Genomic DNA, 18,482 nt, shown 5'->3' with positions numbered 1-18,482 from the left:
GCGGTCCAAGGCATCCATCTCGGAGCCAGGGATACATTATACAAGTGAGGCCGTGGTGCATAGACAGACAATTCCAGGGAGCTTCATGCTTCTTTTCCAGAGCAGGAGCTCTAGCCTCATTCATCATCCCCCAGCTGTTTCGCTCAAGCTTCGTCGTGTGCTGTATGGCATTGCCCTTGCACACATTGCTAGGGAGTGCTCTCGTTGTTATCTTGCTCATATGTGATTCCCTCATCGTATTTGCCCCATCCTTGCTCTATTTCTTCTGGATCGACAGTTCGTAATCGACAGACATCTCGGTAGCGATCCACAGACTCATCTTCACATCCAGTAAGTCTGTCTTGTTCGCCATTTCTGGGATTAATCGTTTGGTATGATCAGTTTGTGTTACCGTGATAGATAGTCGAAGTCACCCTGCAAGGACGGTGCCGTCTGAAGTGTAAAGAAGAAGAGATGCGATGATGATTTATTGGACGTAACCATTGAACTTCTGAAGAAATCATCTCTGAATGATTCCTTTGACCCCTCATCACACTGCAAAGTGTATTCTCAGCATCATTCTCCTCACATGCCTCCGTGCCAAAGCAACCAAGGCGTTGCCCAAAAGACATGCAATAGGATGAGAACCAAGATAGCTTCAAGTGCTTCAATCTTCCTTTCAATGCCATAGTGTACCAAATATCCAAGAAATCGAGTATCCAGTGCGATGAATGTAGGATTGGAATCCAATACGATCTTCTCCTCTTCATTACAGCTACGATGTGATTGTTTGTAAATCCTACAATGTGATGCAATCAGTTAAAGAGACAAATAACCTTCCCAATGAATTATGGCTGGTAAAACTCAGTGAGCCAAGAAAGCACTTTGTTGAGAGGTGGAGTCAAAATCCTTCAGAATACAAGCTATTGCAACCAAGATCCATTACCATAAGGTGTTAGCTCAAAGTTCATATGTGGGTCCATGTCTTAGCAAGACAAAAACCTCACTGCGTCATGTAAATTGGTTGCAACTAATATCCTTTAATTTCCAAGTACGTTGCACCAAGCTAGCGCATGCATTTTGTCCAGTCTTTAAATTTCCATTACAACCACCACAAAACCTATCTTAGCTATTTCACTATGTTCTACATTGTAATTTACCAAGGTTTGAAAGGAAATGGTTTCTATGCCACTGTGCACAAAAAGTAACTCCACATGGCATTCAATGTTTTATACTTGACCTTGAGCTTGCACCGTAGAAGTGTTTTTTTTTTGTGGTTGAGGGGGGGTCAAAAGATAGCAGAGCCAAGCAATCAGATATGTAAACAAGGAGAGCAATAGAAGCCTCCAAAATGCTCACACAAGTTCAAATGAGTTAAAATCTCTAGAGGTAGGCAAACTAATAACATCTCTTATACAAAACAATCCTTCTAGACAAAACAGCTCTTACAGAAAAAGGAGGGCACTAGAAGCCTCCAAAAAGCTCACACAAGTTCAGAACGAGTTAAACCTCCACAAGGTACCCAAACAAAAAGCACCTCTTGTAGAGAACAAAGCTCTAGCCAAAAAAAGAGTTAAACCACCACAAGGCAGCCAAGCAAAATTTGTTAACAACCCTTTCCTTAGTGTCTACTTCTCCATCCCTAGATGTCAATAAAGTTGAGTTTGTGCTTGCATTTTGAAATCCATGCCACATCAAAGCTAATATGCAACTACACCTCAGTGCATGAGTTCATCTAGGCACACAGAAATATGATACGAAGCCAAGAATCAAGAGAAGCTTGAGACTGGCTATCTTCAGTAGAAACTATTTATTCAAGACACAAAACCACCATTCTGCTGTTTAAAACTAGGTCAACAAGCAGTCTGTTTGATATATTGTTAAATCTGGATTGAGTAAAGAGTTCCTGATGATTCAATGCACAGATGCTTGCCCCAAGAAGAATGAAGATAAGCAAAACTACATACATAGACAGCAAATGAGCTGACATTGATGATTGTTTCCGAACTGAGTCATATGAAAGACAAATGATTTGAAACACAGACCTTAAATGCAGCCCACATGATGCCAAGGTTTTAAAAGTGCTGAAGATCAGATGAACTTCCAAGTGTATACAGGTCTTTTGCACTGCGCGGTACAGTATACTTATGCTTTTAACCCATACTAAGAAAATGCAGGGTCATGTCCTTTGCACTGCAAGGTACAGTGTACATATGCTTTTAACCCATACTAAGAAAATGCAGGGTCATGTCAAAGTGATAATAAGCCAAAGAGTCTATGTTCATTGCCTTCTGTGATGTCAAAATCTACTGCAGTCTGCTTCATTCATCCTGCAATCAAGCGACATAATCAGTTCCAAACCTCCTGTATTCAAAACACCATGTTTAAATCGGGCATACCAGAAACAGTTTTTTAAGCTATGCACACATAGAGATTCAGCTCAACCTATTACCCTTAGATAATTAACAAACGTTGCATAAACAGACCAGGAAAAAAATGTTCACCATAAGCACTTAACAAAAATGTCATAACCAAACCAAAACTTACCACCTATGGGCTTTTTAGATCCTGAGTAAGCTGTGTGCTTGTGTTAAAGCTGCAATTATCTCTTGGATGTATGAGAAATACAGGGGTTTGTTGGCAGTACTTGGCAAGAGCACTCTCTTCATCACTTGGATTAAGTTTTTTCTGCTACAAACCATCTACATGCCAGAATGGCAGTGGAATGTTGCCTGCAATCTGTTGCATCTCCCGCCTGTCGTTCGCCCATCACCCGCGATTTCCCTGTCCACGTATCCACTCTCAACGTTGCCGCCAGCATGCTTCAAGTTGGCCATCGCCTACAAGCTGCCCACGTCTCTCTCTCTCTCTCTCTCTCTCTCTCTCTCTCTCTCTCTCTCTCTCTCGTGCGCACTCGCTTGAGCCTTCCTCTCATCTCATTGCCAAGCCCTATGCGCTATCACGAGCTGGTGCGGAGTGGGAGGTTCACACGTGACTTCGCACCTCATTAACAATCAATTTCAACTTTTCTAAATTCCAAGGTGTCTACTAACCATGCACATGGCTTTCGATTTATTTAAATGTTAAGAATTTTGTGTAAATTGTATCAATGTTGGGGCATTATGGACAAATTTTGCACATATGGAGCAATTTGGGACCCTAAATGTCCCCTTATTGATTGCCCCAAATCGCTCCCATATGTCACAAATTTTGGATCACTTGTTGCCCCAAAATATGGGGCTCTCTCAACAAGGATTGGGGCACAAATTGGGCTGCAATGTCCCCAAATTTGGGGCATTTGGATCCTAGGATCTGAAAGAGCCCCCAAGGTTGGGGCATTTTGAATTAGCCATTGCCCCAAATTTGGGAGTTGAAAATGCCCCAAAATTCCAGACATTTTCGGAAAGGGAATGCAAGCTGAAGTAGCACCAAAGTTCAAGCATTTTTAGCAAACACATGCATGTTGAAATTTTGATTGCAAATTTCTGCAATTTCATTGTACTTTACTAATTATTTGTCACTTTTATATAGATGGCAGCATTGACATCTCTCGAATCTTCATCATCCTCAACATGTACTTAAGCCCCCTTCATCAGAAACTATTAGGACTACATTGCTTCAGAAGGACAAAGTAGCCATAGAGATTGCAACAATAAATATTCGCAATCAATGGGCAAGAAATGGAGTGACCTTGATAGGAGATGGATAGAGTGACACACGCCATAGGTCCATGCATGGTGTTGTCGCATGTTCTCATGGGGATGTATACTTCATTAATAGTCATGATGCTTCAGAGACTTAAAAGAGTGCAGATGTATTGGCATCTAAGTGGTGCAAGGCAATGTAGGCTTCTGGGACACAAAATGAAGTGTAGTTTGTGGTAGATGGTGAACCTACAAACAGGGCAACAAGAAACTTTTTAATGGCAATGTATCACGCCATAAGTCCATGCATGGTGTTGTCGTTGTTGAGATATCGAGCTCCACTCGTGATATGCCAGGGTGACCGTTGTGCATTTATGTCACCGACTTGTCAGTTGCAAATGCGGTTGGTACACCGCCCATAAATAATAGCTAGATGACAGCTATCCTTATCTACTCTAGTTCGTGGCTCAGTTAGTATGCCACCTTCGTTAGTTGAGTTTGGTTTGAGACCTATATTTAGGGTTCTTCTATTTCTATGTACTTGAGTTCTTTTTGGCTTACACAACTAAGAAGAGGAAAACTGTTTTCAACCTCCACCTTTGTGTGTATTCCCCCATTGTGCAAGCAAGAAAGCTACAAGTGAGACTCCTTCCTTCTCTCCCACAATCTTGACATGGTATCAGAGCCTTATTCGTAGTAAGGAGCTCAAGAAAGTAAACCAAGTTCGCGGTGTTCTGGTAAGAGGACCAGTGTTGCTTTCATTTTTCTGTTTTAAGAGCAAGTCTCTGCAGATAGCACAATCGGGAAGTGCAAGAGTGCATTGTCTCAGATTGAGACGCCCTTCGCGGTGTAGCAAGAGGGCAGTATATGCTACGGAAAAGAGCTTTAACCCTTGGTTGCTCTGTTTTTTTTTATTTGAGGCCATTTCGGAGCCTATTTTGGAGACGGAAGTTTTCTGCATGCACTCAAGAAAATGCCATGTTTTATGCTGTGCGACCACTGTTCTACAGGTCGGTAAAAAGTTACTGTAGAAATTGCATCGTATACCTGTGTGCAAAGACATTGGGAGTTATAGAATCATCCTTGTTGCCTGTTGATGCAAAATCGTCACTAGGAAGTGACTGTGTGGTCAAATACCACTTTCATCAGTTTTGCAGATTTGCCCTTGTGAGGCTGAAGCTGTGTTCTTTGCAGTGACAGAATTTCTTGAAGTGTTCTGTAATGGCGTTTGATTCTCTTTCACAGATTGTCACTGAAAAGCTTGGCAATAACAACTTCCAAGCATGGAAGTTTAGAATGACGAATTTTCTTATGGGAAAATAATATTGGAAATTCGTTGCAGGAAATGAAGAATAACCAGTTCTTCCTGATGTTCCCAATCAACAGCAAATGCAGGCATTTAAAGCATGGCATGAGAGAGCCAGAAACTGTCAAAAATGTATAGCACAAATACACAAGCCAAGAAAATGCAACTCAAGCAAGAGTTGCACAATGTACAAAGAGAAAATATGAGCATCAATGACTACCACATGAAGGTAAAGAAAATTGCAAATGCACTTGCTTCCATTGGGTCACCAGTGGAAGAATATGATTTAGTTTCTGTGACCTTGAATGGTCTAGGAAAGGATTATGCACAGTTCCGAACATCCATTTCCGTCCGTGAAAGATTTCCTGATTTTGAGGAGTTGATTGCTCTTCTAATTTTCTGAGGAGCAGAGAAATGGTGGTGCATCTTCTTCAGGAGGAACTTCAAAAGAAGTTGTCTTCTACTCAAATGCTGGAAGAGGTAGAAAAGGCCGATCTGGAGGCCGTGGTAGAAATCAGAATATACAGCAAACTCAAGAAAACCAGTCCTATGGAGGAGCACGTGGTAACTCTAGAGACAAGGGGAGCCAAAGAGGTCATGGTGGATGGCAAAGAGGCCAAAATGCAAACAGCAATATTAAATGCTACTACTATGGTAAAATGGATCATATAGCTAAAGATTGCTATAAAAAGCAGAATGACATCATGAATGAAAAATTGCAACAAGGAAATTATACATCTTCTAGTACACAGGGTGATGACAGAAATAAGCATTTGTTTATGGTACAGTACATGACCAATTCTGTGACAAGTGTAGAAGAAAGCAACGATGTGTAGTATGTTGACTCAGGTGCATCAAATCACATGACAGGTCATGCAAAATGGATGCAGGATATAAGAAAAATGAAAAAACCAAGATTTGTGGAGACTCGTGATGATACTGCACATCCTATTGTGCAGATTGGAAAAATTCATTTGTCTATGCAGGATGGAAAAAAAAAATACATGTCGGATGTATTTCATGTCCCGAATATCACCAAGAATCTGGTTTCTGTTGATCAAATGGTTAAGGAGGGCTTGCAAGTCAGATTTAATTCTCATGAATGCTTTGTTGAGGATATGAAAAATAAAGGTCACTTGATAGCAAAAGGAAATAAGAAAGGTAGAATGTTTACGTTAGAAGAAGACATGCCTAAATTGAGTGCAGCAATGTTTGCACATGCGACCGATGTAGTTGCAGATATTGATATCTGGCATAAACGCATTGGTCATGTTAATGTGCAGCGACTTAAATCAATACAAGCCCAAAATATTGTTGCAGGATTGCCTAAATTCAAGGTTCTAGAAATGCATAAGATATGTGAAGCTTGTCAATTTGGAAAACAGGCAAGGAAACCATTTCCTAGACATGTTCAAGAGAGTAAGAAGCCATTGGAATTAATCCACTCTGATATGTGGATTACTAAAGCTGCATTTCTTGGAGGCTGTCATTATTTTGTCACTTTTATTGATGACTATAGCAGAAAAGTTTAGGTGTATTTTATGAAAAAGAAAAGTGAAGTTTTTGGGTATTTCAAAACTCTTAAAACTATGGTTGAAAAAGAAACAGACCTGCAAATAAAATACCTAAGGTCAGATGGAGGGGGAGAGTACCTCTCAAATGAGTCTACAAGGTTCCTGCAGGAGCATGGCATAAAGCAACAATATTCATGCAGTCATACCCCACAACAAAATGGAATTGCAGAAAGGAAAAACAGGCATATTGGAGAGGTATCTCGTGCCATGCTCAATGAAAAAGACTTGTCAGATTTTTACTGGGCTAAAGTAGTTGCTACAACAGTCTACATAATGAACAAGACTCCCACTGCAGCAATACATGGAATGACTCCAGAGGAGAGGTATACTGATAGGAAACCAGATATTTCTCATTTAAATATTTTTTGTTGCATTGCCTATGTTCATGTGCCAGATGAGTTGAGATCCAAGTTGGATCCAAAAGCTGAGAAGTGCATCTTTATTGGTTACTCTCTGCAGCAAAAAGGGTATAGATGCTATAACCCTTCTACTCGTAAGTTTACAGTGAGCAGAAATGTTTTTGATGAGATAAGTAACTGGTATAAACCAATAAATATAATTGATAATGTAGATGCACAAAATGGTAATGTTATACAGAATTCACAGCAGCAGTCACAAGATATTAGTGGACCTGGAGCGTCCTCTAGCAGTGGTTCACATTCTTCGCCATGGACAGGCAGATTGAGATTAGGAGAATCTTCTCAAAGCAATGCAGATAGTGGTATGCAGGTATCACGAAAAGAAAAAGAGAAGATAGATCAACCCATGTTTGATGTGAATGCAGGTCACTCTTATACGGATGGTGAATCCAGTGGCTCAGAACAGAGCATTGATGATGAGTTGGGTATTCCTTCTATTGTTACACCTGGAGTAAAGAAGACCAGGGATGTCTTGAAAGCACCTGGGAGTGAACCTACTTTGCGGAAGTCTACCAGAGCTAGGTATCCTGTGGATAGGCCAATATTAAATGTTGGTCAACTAGCATAAAATGCCACCAATGCCACACATAAATCACTAAAATAATACCTAAATAAAAGGTAATGTGCCCAGCCATAACAAGCATGCACAAACTCACACATGAGTTGACAATCTTGCTACCACATGTAAGTTGCTAAACTCGTGTCATATATTCAAAATTCACAACAACTCGAAACAAAGAACTAACAAAGAGAAAGCTGTAGTAAAATAGAGTTTCTAACTTGAGTGCTTTTCAACCAAAAGGTCATCTTGAAGATATGAAAATTCTTCAATGATAGTTGGCAACCTCCAGAAAGCTTCTTCCGAAGGTAATTCTTTCCATTTGATTAAATATTGCATGATGGAACACAACCTAAGCTTCTTTTCACATAGTCCAATGATACCCTCCAAGCTTTGTTTTGTATTGATTTTGTGTTGAACTAGACCTTCTTTATCTACAGGTGGAAGTTCTTCCCAATACTCAACATGGAAACCAACAAAGAACTTTAATTGACTCACATGGAAGACATTGTAAATCCTTGTGGAAAAAAGCTCCAAACAATATACCAATTCACTAGTCCACTATGGTCATTTATATGAACCATGGTAAAGTTTATTTGATCTTGAGCTTTCTCAAAGTTAATCTTACATTGTTGAGGAAGAGCCTACATCCTTTCCAATTCTTCCTATCCATGAGGATTGATCTTTTCATTGGAAGGGAAACCTTATATCCATGCATTGCCTCAAAAGAAAAGACTCCAATACAAATATGAGTAGTATTATTGTATGCAATTTGAACCACGTGAAGCCATAAATCCCATGAATATATTGAGCATCATGCAATAATACCTCAAGTATGTCTCCAATCACTTGTTAACCCTCTCAAATTAACCATCAATTTGAGGATGATAGGCAATTGAAGGAGCAGGCTTGGTAGCCATAGAGCTGACTACTCCTTGCCAAAAATTACTCATAATCTTGAAATACCTATCATGAACCATGACTTAAGGTAAGCCGTGCAACTTTAAGAGATGATCTATAAATTGGCTTGCAACTTGGAAGCCTTTGTATTGAGTTTTTGTTGGGATGAAGTGGGCTGCTTTTATAAGTCTACCCCACACCACATAAATGCTACTTCAACCCCTCTTGGTAGTAAGCAAGCCCATAATTTAACTCATGGTGATATGAGTCCACTTGCCTTTAAGAATAGCCAATGGCTGAAGTAATCCACCACTTTTGGGTGTTGTCCCTATTTTGTTGATATGGAAAACATTTCGAAACAAAATCGTTCACATCCCTCCATAATCCTCTTCACTAGAAACTTTTAGGAAATTTGTCATAAGTCTTAAAAACACCTAAACATCCAACCAAAAGCATTTTGTTGACATGGAAGACATTTGAAAATAAAATCCTTCACATCCCTCCATAATCCCCTTCAATAGAAGCTTTTAGAAAATTTTGTCATAGGCCTTAAAAACACCTAAACATCCAACCAAAGGCGAAGAGTGCATTTCTTCCATTATATTTTACTTGAAGGATAATAAATGGGGTATAAGCACCTTGCCATGTAGCCATATGAGACCATTCTTCAATTGATAGTAAGCATTATCTTCAAGAAGACCTTGCTACAATTTCTAAAATATATGAGAATATTTCTGATCCAAAAGATAAGCCTCTTGTCACCCCTCAATCCAATTACTATGCAACTCCATGATAGACGAGATGGTGCGTGTCCACATTCCTAAAAGGGGTTCCGCAACCATATTTCTTTGCATCTTGTATGTGATACATCAAAATTACAGCTTTGTGTAGTAGCCAACCATCTTTGCTTTGGAGTAAGATTTGTTAAGTAAAGGAAATATTTGGGAACTCTATGATCGCTTTTTAACGCTAAAGCGGCTACCATAGAGATAATGATGTCCCTTCTTGATAGCATGAAGTATGGCTAGCATTTCTAGATTGTACACATTCATTTTAATCTTCTTTTCAAACTTAACTTGCAACTTTCAAAGGCTGTAATACTATGATTCTGAAGTAAGACTGCACCAATACCTCTTCCACTTGCATAACATTGAATAGCAAACTCCTTGGATGAAACCAGCTTTCCTTCTTAGATGGGGTGCTATATGACATGATTTAACAAAATTTATAGCAAGCAATAAAATTCACAAATCTGAAATCTATACTTTAACAATTACCAATTAACCTCGGACAGCCAACACCTAATTGGCCCAAACAACTAGCACCCCTTGCAACATTTCTTTATCTTGTATTATTGAAAGATAAAGTACACTGAAATGTGAGCAGAAGTAAGAACATGTGAACGGAGGGACTGAAATCTAAAGAACAAAATAAAGCAAATGGGAGTGTGAAAACTGGACGGATGCAAAATGTCTGAAAACAGAAGTCACCCAATTGATAGGCTGTCCTAAATAAGGTGCACACAACAAAGTGGCCAAAAATTGGCACAAAATGTGTCCAAGGCCCAAATAACATGGGTGAGCCAAAATCAACAAAAATGACAACTCAACAAAGCTCCTAATGTTCCTCACTTTATTCAATGTGGGGCTCACAACCAAGAGATGACTGTAACCATTAACATTGTTGGGGGTCCAGGGGAAACAACATGATGTGCAAATAAGGAAAACTGCTTCATCTTCCAAAGCTTCAAGTAGTTGGAATCTACAAGTTATTGCAACAAAGATAAATACCTCGTTAGCCTATTACTAGCTAACAGACCCTCAAAGAGGCTTTCCTGCTTCCAAAAATTGGATGCAATGATGCACAGACTGTGGGCTTGTGATCATGTTTGTGCTGTTTTGCAGTGTCTTTCTCATACTATTTTCCTAAATCAGTATGACATTTTCAGCAGGGCCAAAGATTTAAAGTTGTGCTCTTTTGCTCACTAATAATGTGAGGTATGGACAGTTTGTAATTGCACAGTATATCATGGTTTAGATACCCAAAAAAGTTACAATTGTAGACCTCCGTGTGGGTCATCAACCTAATTTGTAACCCCAAACAAGTTAATATCTCATGTTCCTCTGCCTAATGTAACTTCATACAACAAATGGAGAGGTGCCCCACTGTAAATCACAATAAAAGAAACAAAGAATAATGTGTTTGACAGCATGAACCTTTCAACAAAACCCGACATTAAAAGTCACAGCATACAAATAGAAGTTTGACAAGCAGGACAGACATGTATTCAAGCAAAGCAAAACCAAAACTATTGAACAGAAACTCTGACAAGACTGACCTCATCTCCCTCATCATCTAACCCCCTGGCGCCAGCCTTCTTCTTGAGGATGGTTTTACCCCCTTCTTTAGAAAATGGCAGGTGCATGGGCCCAAAGGGTGTGTCAATTTCTAGTTTTCCAGCCATTGAGTAGGAAGCTCCTCTGCCCCTGATAATATCCCACACTGCAGAGCCTAGATCTTTTGGGCGAAATGTGATTGGTATCTCAACAGTTCCAACGCCACATCTCTCAATGTTTGCAGACTTGCTCAAGCTTGCATTTGCAATCGTTGCATCCCCCAATGTGAATGCATAATCCAGGGCATTGATTCCCAGATCAAATTTGTTTTTGTTCTCCACCTTAAGATGCAGGGAAGCAGAGGTCTCTTCAAGCGACAGATGCTCGAACTCCACCTTGTCCACATCTACGTCGGGCTTATAAGGAATAGGAATCTCCCCGGTCTTTTCCAAAGGCAGGGTGAGCTTTCCAAACACAGGGACATCAGCAATCAGGTCCACTTTGACTCTGTACGGGATGATCTCGCCCGGATGGATGTCATCATATGTGTCCTTGATGTCCTGGTAGATCAATGTCAGGGGAATTTTGATTGTCTCAGATCCATGGGCATGGATGGTGCCAGCATCCGGGATAGTACCGGAGATAAGCTTGCGGCCATCACTCTCGATGAGGTAGTTGATGTCGACGAGCGGGATGGGGATAGGGTTGGGGTTTGAGACCAGGACATCGACAACCACGTCGGCTTTCTCGAGGCTGATGCTGGGGAGGTGGAAACCAGAGATTTTGGCAGTGGGCTTACCGAAGCCAATGGTGTCTTGGATGAAATCCTTGACTTTGCCGAAGAAGCCCTGCTTCTTCTCGCTTCCTTCTTCTTCGTCTTTATTATTTCCAAAAAAAAGGCCTCGGTCCTGCACTTCCTCGCCTTCGGCCATGGTGGATGACTTGGAACTTGACTGACGACTGAGCAACTGAACTAACGAGACACAGAGAGAGAGGGAGAGAGAGAGAGAGAGTGTGTGTGTGTGTGTGTGTGTGTGTGCGTGTGGGAGAGAGAGAGAGAGAGGGGGGGGAAGAAGATAACTTTTAATTCAGATTTGAATTTAGAACAAAATGATTAGGTAGTCATGTCCTTTTTACTCCGGCCGAGGGTAGATACTAGAGCTGTAGATCCAGGGGCAAATCGTGTTATGCCACGTTCTTAACTATGGACCAATCGTACTGTGCAACGTGTCTCGTGCCCCAGATCCAACCACCAATCATGTTATGCCATGTGTGTCATGCCTTGTGCATTGTTTGCACTCTCGCTTTCATATGCGTGGTAAAAACGCTGCCCTACTTCGCAAACTATTCCTCTTTGGGGTGTCATTTAAACTAGAGCTCAGATTTTCTATATTTTGGGTAAACCAGTAGATTGTGGCTCGTGTTAAACCCCACCTTGATACATTACCCTATCACCTCCTCACACACATGACTAGATCAATTGGTACCACTTTCTCAAAACCTTGATTTCACCAAACCTTTGTTCATGCACGTGACCAACCACAATTAGGGTGGTCTCTAATATGTCTAACGACGGAAAGACTAGTTTGGGGAGGGGGATGCACCAACCAATAGCACAATAGAGCAATGTAACACACCCTCTTCCCCGACTATAGTATCGTTTACTATGTAAGGGAAAGTCGCCTAACGAGGTCATAAGGAACTCATCATGATTCATGCACACATGGCCACAATTGGTCATGTTGTATGCAACACATGATTGTAGTTTAACCAAACTAAGGTTTGGGTTTGGCATAATGATCAATTATAGTTGAGTATGTTTTAGTGGTTTTAGGATATTAAAGTCCAAAAAGTAAAGGTCAAGGTGGTTTTCAATTTATTGTTTCAACCATGTCCAACTCCTCTCTTTCCTCCCTCTACCATATTCTATGGTGCCTTTCATCTCTCCTATGTCCACTTTGGGCTCCCCATTGCATTACCTACTATCCTTGCAACACCTTCCATGCCTCCCCATCATCTCTCTTGCAAAGCCAAATCATATGGCCTTTGATCATCTCTAACTTCGCCACCTCAAAATCACCTCCTCCCCTATGGCATTGCCTAAATCCATGTTCTTGCATTGTTAGTAACCTCAACTTAATCCACTCAATCTTTGGTTCTTGTATTGCTTGTAGAAACCCTTAACCCGTATGCCCCTTTCTCATTATTCCACCTCCCCTCCATTTTACCTTCAAGCTTAACCCCACTTTAAACCTTCAAACTAATCTCCCATGCTAGTCCACTCTCATCAATCTTCCATGACATGCCTCACTCTATGGAATTTTTTATTTTCACTTTGCTACAAATGCTTGAAGACAAGGATAATAGTTAGTCCACAACTCTCCTTCTTTACTCATTTCATTATTGCTCTATTGTTATCCCAGCTCCCAGTAAAGCAATGGTTTCAACAACATCGTCTTTTTGTGATAGTTGGGGTTTCCCTAGGCAACTCATATTCGAATTGGGCATGCAACAATCCATCTAGATTTGTAAGTTGGACACATGGACGAGCTTTTTACAATACTTTCCAACAACTTGTCATTGACCCAAGCAAGGTGACCGAGATTAGGCTTGCACATCCATTAAGCCATAAAGAGCACTAAGTTATGCATTGGTTTGCTTAGCTCACAATGATTCCAATCACCATATAGAAGATACTTTGGGCAGGCAATTAAGCTTAGGTCTACCTACATCTCTATTTCTTCTCGAGATTCATTTAAGAAACATCATTGCCAACTCTAGACTATCACATTGCTCCCCATTGTATGTGGCACTGTTAATAGCACCCACATTAAGGACACCCAAAAGCCTAATATTGAGCACATTCCTGCTCAATACCGATGTAGGCATCACTTCAACTCTATCCTTACATAGGTGATTTGTGATGCACAAAATCATATATAGGATATGTCTATTATAGCTCTTGCTAAAACTATTCATGTTGCACACTAAAAGCCTCCATCGTTTACAAGTGCTTCAAGGAGAGGTGTGTTCAATGCATCCTAATCCTTCAAAGCATGCAGGTGCTCTCCTATCTATTGGCCAACTCTGGCCATAGAGCATGTAGCCACATTATCAACCTCTTTAGAGAGGGTCACCCCCAACCATTGACAAGTAGAAGTTGTTCAACCACATCCTATACAAAGAAAGAGTATGCATTGAGCATGCTTTTAGGATTCTCGATAATTGTTAACACATCCTCAAGGACATAAATGTTGACCTCCACCATGTGCCAATGTATATTTTTTGCATGTCATGTTGAGAACATACACAAGGAATGCTGACATGATGACTTAGATCCTCATCTCAATGTGAGCAATCATGTGCATTATTTCATAAGGTCAAAGTGTGTTGAGGGCCAAGCCGCCCTACCACATGCTATATTTGAGGAATGATCTCTTTCTCTGTAACTATCATGACATCTACACATGCTTTTGCCTTCGCAATTTATTTTGTTTTCTTAGTCATCAATAAGTCCATTCTTTCCATTTTTTAGTTTAGGGAGTCCACTTTCCACCATTTCTCACATAGCTTTTGTTGGTTTACATTTACATCTACCTTCTTTACTCATGGCTTTGCTACATTTGTTTTTGTCATGTAGCTTTTATTGGTTTACATTTACCTTCTTTATTCATGGTTATGCTACATTTTGTTTGTTTATACTAAATCTCTTTTATGCCAATGTTGAGTGCTTCTTAGATTATTCTTCAATTATTGGCAAGTTGGGTTTACTATCAACTTTACATTTTTTCATGTACATCTCTCAAAATGTGAAGTCTCCAAATATGTGCAACTATCCCTCCCTACATTTTAAAGTTCCATTTGTTTAGACATGTTTCATACAACCTTGCACATTTCAAGTTTGTTTAACAAAGCGGTAATAGATGTATTAAAGAACAAAAAATAACCGTATACAAAGTGCCAATATATGGTTATTTTTGGGGGGTGGGGGTAGACCCTCAAACTCTTTTTAAGGCTTTAAAGAAAACTTTGAATACCCTATCCTTGCTTGCAAAGGGTCTACAAAAGGCAAGGATGTCCCTTCTAATTGATAGACATCTATCTACAACAACTGCAACTTTGGAGCATATATCGAATGCCCTTTCTTTTCTAAATTAACAGATACCACTTCTGACCACCACGGCCTGTGTAGTGTTTCACAGTTCATGGATTGCTCATTCTTTTGCCTTCGTCTCCAAATAGTGCCCAACCCATTATTGAAACCAGCCCTACCAATCTAGTATTTAAGCCTCCTCCACAATCTATGGACCTCCATGCACTCCCAATATAGGTGCCGAGTTGATTTTGGCTCATGTCTCAACAAAGTAGGCATGGGCTAGGGGGGGTGTTCCTAAGACCTTGTGCAGCTTCTCTCTGGTGGTGGAGAACTTATTCATTACTACCCTCAAGAGCTGAAAGTTTAGTTTCCTAGAGGGAGTTGAACCCCAAACTCTCTTGATTCTCTTTTCCCAAGTTTTGATCTTGGATCTCAAGTGTCACCTCCTCCAATATGAGGTTGCTTTCATCATATGCTCCTTTGACACGTGCCTTATGTCCTTAGGGCTCCTGCCTCTCCAAAGAATCTTGCCATTGGGTGACTTTAAGAACTTAGTAAGATTAGCATTGTTGATGACCCTAGAGGTGGGCCAAGGGGGCTTGATTTTGCTCACGATTCTCTGCATAAACATTACTTCCCCCTTATTGAGATTGAAAAGGTTTTGAATTCTTTCCATCCCTAGAAAGGAGACTCTACTATCGTCCCATATATCTTTCCACCTAAGAAGTCCTTTGGCAACTATGCTCCTAGCCAAACCTAGTTTGTCCTTCACAGACATGAAGTGGGGTTCAAAAGCAAAGTGATTGGTCTAAATCATTTGCATCAAAGAGGAATCCCCTCTCCTATCTTGTGCTCAAACCCAATTGGCCTCTTCTATAATTTTCTACCACACATTGACAATCTATTGTGCCACCTCAAACTAAGATAGCTTGATTTTCTACTCAAACAAAATGGGATCCATCTAGCAGGCAGGCCTCTTAGATTAACCAAACTGAGCCAATGTCTTAACATGGCATTTGAAGGGTGGTTCTCCTTCATCCTCTTGATTGAGTTGAAGATCAAGGCCTTAGCTCTGTTAGCCAGTTGAGGGACTCCCAAACCTCCTTCCACTTTTGGAGTCGTGACTGAGGCCCAAGAAATAGATCTCCATCCTCTTCTCTCTATAGGCTTGCCCCATAGAAATTCTGCAAATGCCCTCTCCACTTTATTCCAAGAGTTTAGACTAAGGTTCAAAATTATGGCCAAAAAGGTGATAAAAGAGGCAGGCATAACTATTATTATTACAGCTTTGCCTGTCCAGCTTAGAGGGACTCCTTTCCATTTTTCTACTTTTGCTTTATGTGTATAAGCCAATCAACTCCGTACTTCATTTGATGCCAATGCCAAATAGACACCCTAGGTACCTAAAAACTTGACCATGGGGAACAACACATAACCCCAAATCTACACAAAGGTGTTTCAGCATGCCCCAAGTAGACTAGCTCAATTTTGGGAGTAGAGCCCGAAAGCTCACAAAAGTCATCATAGACCTCCAAGAGTGCTTGAACTAACTATTGTTCTTCATAAACAACGTTGGAGTTGTCATTAACAAAGAATTGGGATACAAACTGCTTATCCACTGAGATGGGTAGGCCTCTGATGAGCTCTTTCTACACCCTCAAGTCAAAACTTCTTAGCAAGGGGTCTATGATGATAGCAAAGAGAAGGGGGGCAATGGGACAACCTTGTATCATTGACCTCTTCACTTCAAACAACTCCACGCATCTTGTCACTTGGACCATAGCATAGGCATTGGAAAATAGTGTTTGCATCATACCCACATATGCCTATTCAAACCCCATCATTGATAGTACCTCCAATATAAATCCCTAGCTTACTCAGCCATAGGCCTTCTTGAAATCCATATTGATTAGCAAGAAATACATTTGACAAGGCAATGCATCATCAATAGAAAAGATTAGGTTAAGAATAGAATAATGTATTTCTTGGCATGAATAATGCCATATTGATGGGGGTGTATGAGATGCCCAAGTAAAAACTTAACATTGAGGTAAGCACTTTAGCCATGACTTTGTATGCAACGTTAAGCATAGTAAGTGTTTGCCATGCATTTAGCTTGGTCCTACCTATTTACTTGGGAATGAGCTTGATTAGTGATCCCCTTTGGGAAACATTTGTCTTTTCTAACTTGGTTGAGGAACTTGACAAGTTCTATTGGACATGCATCCCAAAGTGCTTGATAGACCTCCATTGGGATGCCATCTATTCTTGGGGCCTTTCCCCTCTTCATTTTTTAATCACATAGGCCAACTCCTCTTGGGAGAAGAGCTTGGCCAATGACAATTCTTCCTCGGGTTCGACCAGCCCCTAACTCACTTCCAAAAAGGATGAAAGTTTTGCATGATAGCTAGCTATAATGGGAGGGGTTGTGCCCACCATCAAGGCCAAATTCTTTGTAGCAACACATGCAATAGCTTCTTAGTCTTTGTGAAGTCTAACCTTCCCATACTCAATCATTGAAATGGTCTCCCATGCCTTCTTAACCTATAGGATCTTGAAGAAGAAAATGCTCGATGCATCTCCCATTAGGTGGTGCCATATATCCTTTTAGTTGTATCTTCACAACTTCAATTTTCTATCTTTGCAAATTGTCAATGTGTAGTTCCACTCCTTTGAGAAATTGATGGAGATAAACATCAAAAGGAAGAACATTAAGAGCAAACATAATACATTCCCTATATTGCTAAAAGCTGGAAGTAAGCATGTCCCTTCTAGTCTTGATCCTTGCCATGCTTCTTAGCTTTCCTACTAGTGATAACTGCAACACAATTACACTAGTTAGCAATTAGGTCATACTGATCTAGGTTTTTTACAAATTGGATTTCTACGACAAAATTTGGCCAAAACCCCTATCAAGAGCCTTACCATATCACTTTGGGTTTACTCTTCAAGCACTAGGTATGCTACATTGCTTCTCGATTATAACAACTCTAGCAAATGGGGGGAACAAGTTCTTAGGAGGGATGTCAATGTAAAGGGTAAAAGGGATGGTTATCTTAGTGAAGATGGAAATGGATTACACCTAGGAGTTGAGTGAGTGCATAGATTTTTCAAAGGACTAGCCTCCAACTACACGTGGGTTCCGCTTGTATCACTAAGATTTGGAATCTATCACCATCATTAGAGGACACCTCACCCTAGTTCACAAGTTAATATCCACATCATGGTGTCATTTGGATCTTACACAAAAGCTTACAAGCATGGACCCCTTCTGTCACATGCTTATATGTATTTATATACATATAAGAAACTAAAGTCAAAGCAGCTTTTGGAAGCCGTTTTTTATCATCTCAATAAATCCCAAGGGAAAGCGAATTTCAAGAAAATACATGCACTGCCCGATCGGTTTTGACTTGGTCTACAAAGTTGTAGAATAATTTTTTTTTCAGATTCTTCACCGATTTGAAGTTACGAAGGCGCAGACTATTGGGTACATGCAATTTTCTTCTCTATTTCACCACATCAACTTTCCATTCTATCCTTCTTGTAAATATATTATAATAATGTGCTTTGTGCACCCACTTCTTGTAATCTAGCTCCCTTTCTCTATTTTGTCTACCACCACCCTTGGCTTTTTGCATGATGACCAAGGTGGGACTTGTCCCATCC

General features: G+C 40.3%; 1 protein-coding gene across 1 annotated transcript; it reads right to left on the bottom strand.

The window, feature by feature from the left end:
• Positions 1-1,825: 1,825 nt before the first annotated feature.
• LOC148012679 (Late embryogenesis abundant protein, group 2) lies at positions 1,826-11,794 on the bottom strand. The gene is made up of 2 exons (XM_087669064.1): positions 10,720-11,794; positions 1,826-2,309 (listed from the first exon to the last, which is right to left on the bottom strand). Exons 1-2 carry the CDS (start codon positions 11,647-11,649, stop codon positions 2,301-2,303), a joined length of 939 nt encoding a protein of 312 aa, XP_087525190.1. The 5' UTR covers positions 11,650-11,794; the 3' UTR covers positions 1,826-2,300.
• Between the last annotated feature and the right edge of the window lie 6,688 nt (positions 11,795-18,482).

Source organism: Lygodium microphyllum, chromosome 27 (genome assembly GCF_053477565.2).
Source record: "Lygodium microphyllum isolate KBCC chromosome 27, Lygodium_microphyllum_v1.1.10, whole genome shotgun sequence".
Taxonomy (NCBI): domain Eukaryota; kingdom Viridiplantae; phylum Streptophyta; class Polypodiopsida; order Schizaeales; family Lygodiaceae; genus Lygodium; species Lygodium microphyllum.
This window is presented reverse-complemented; position numbering and strand designations above follow the sequence as displayed.

What these genes read in the sequence shown, in the direction of transcription:
- LOC148012679 (XM_087669064.1), bottom strand. Translation starts at nt 11,649, where the DNA reads ATGGCCGAAGGCGAGGAAGTGCAGGACCGAGGCCTTTTTTTTGGAAAT.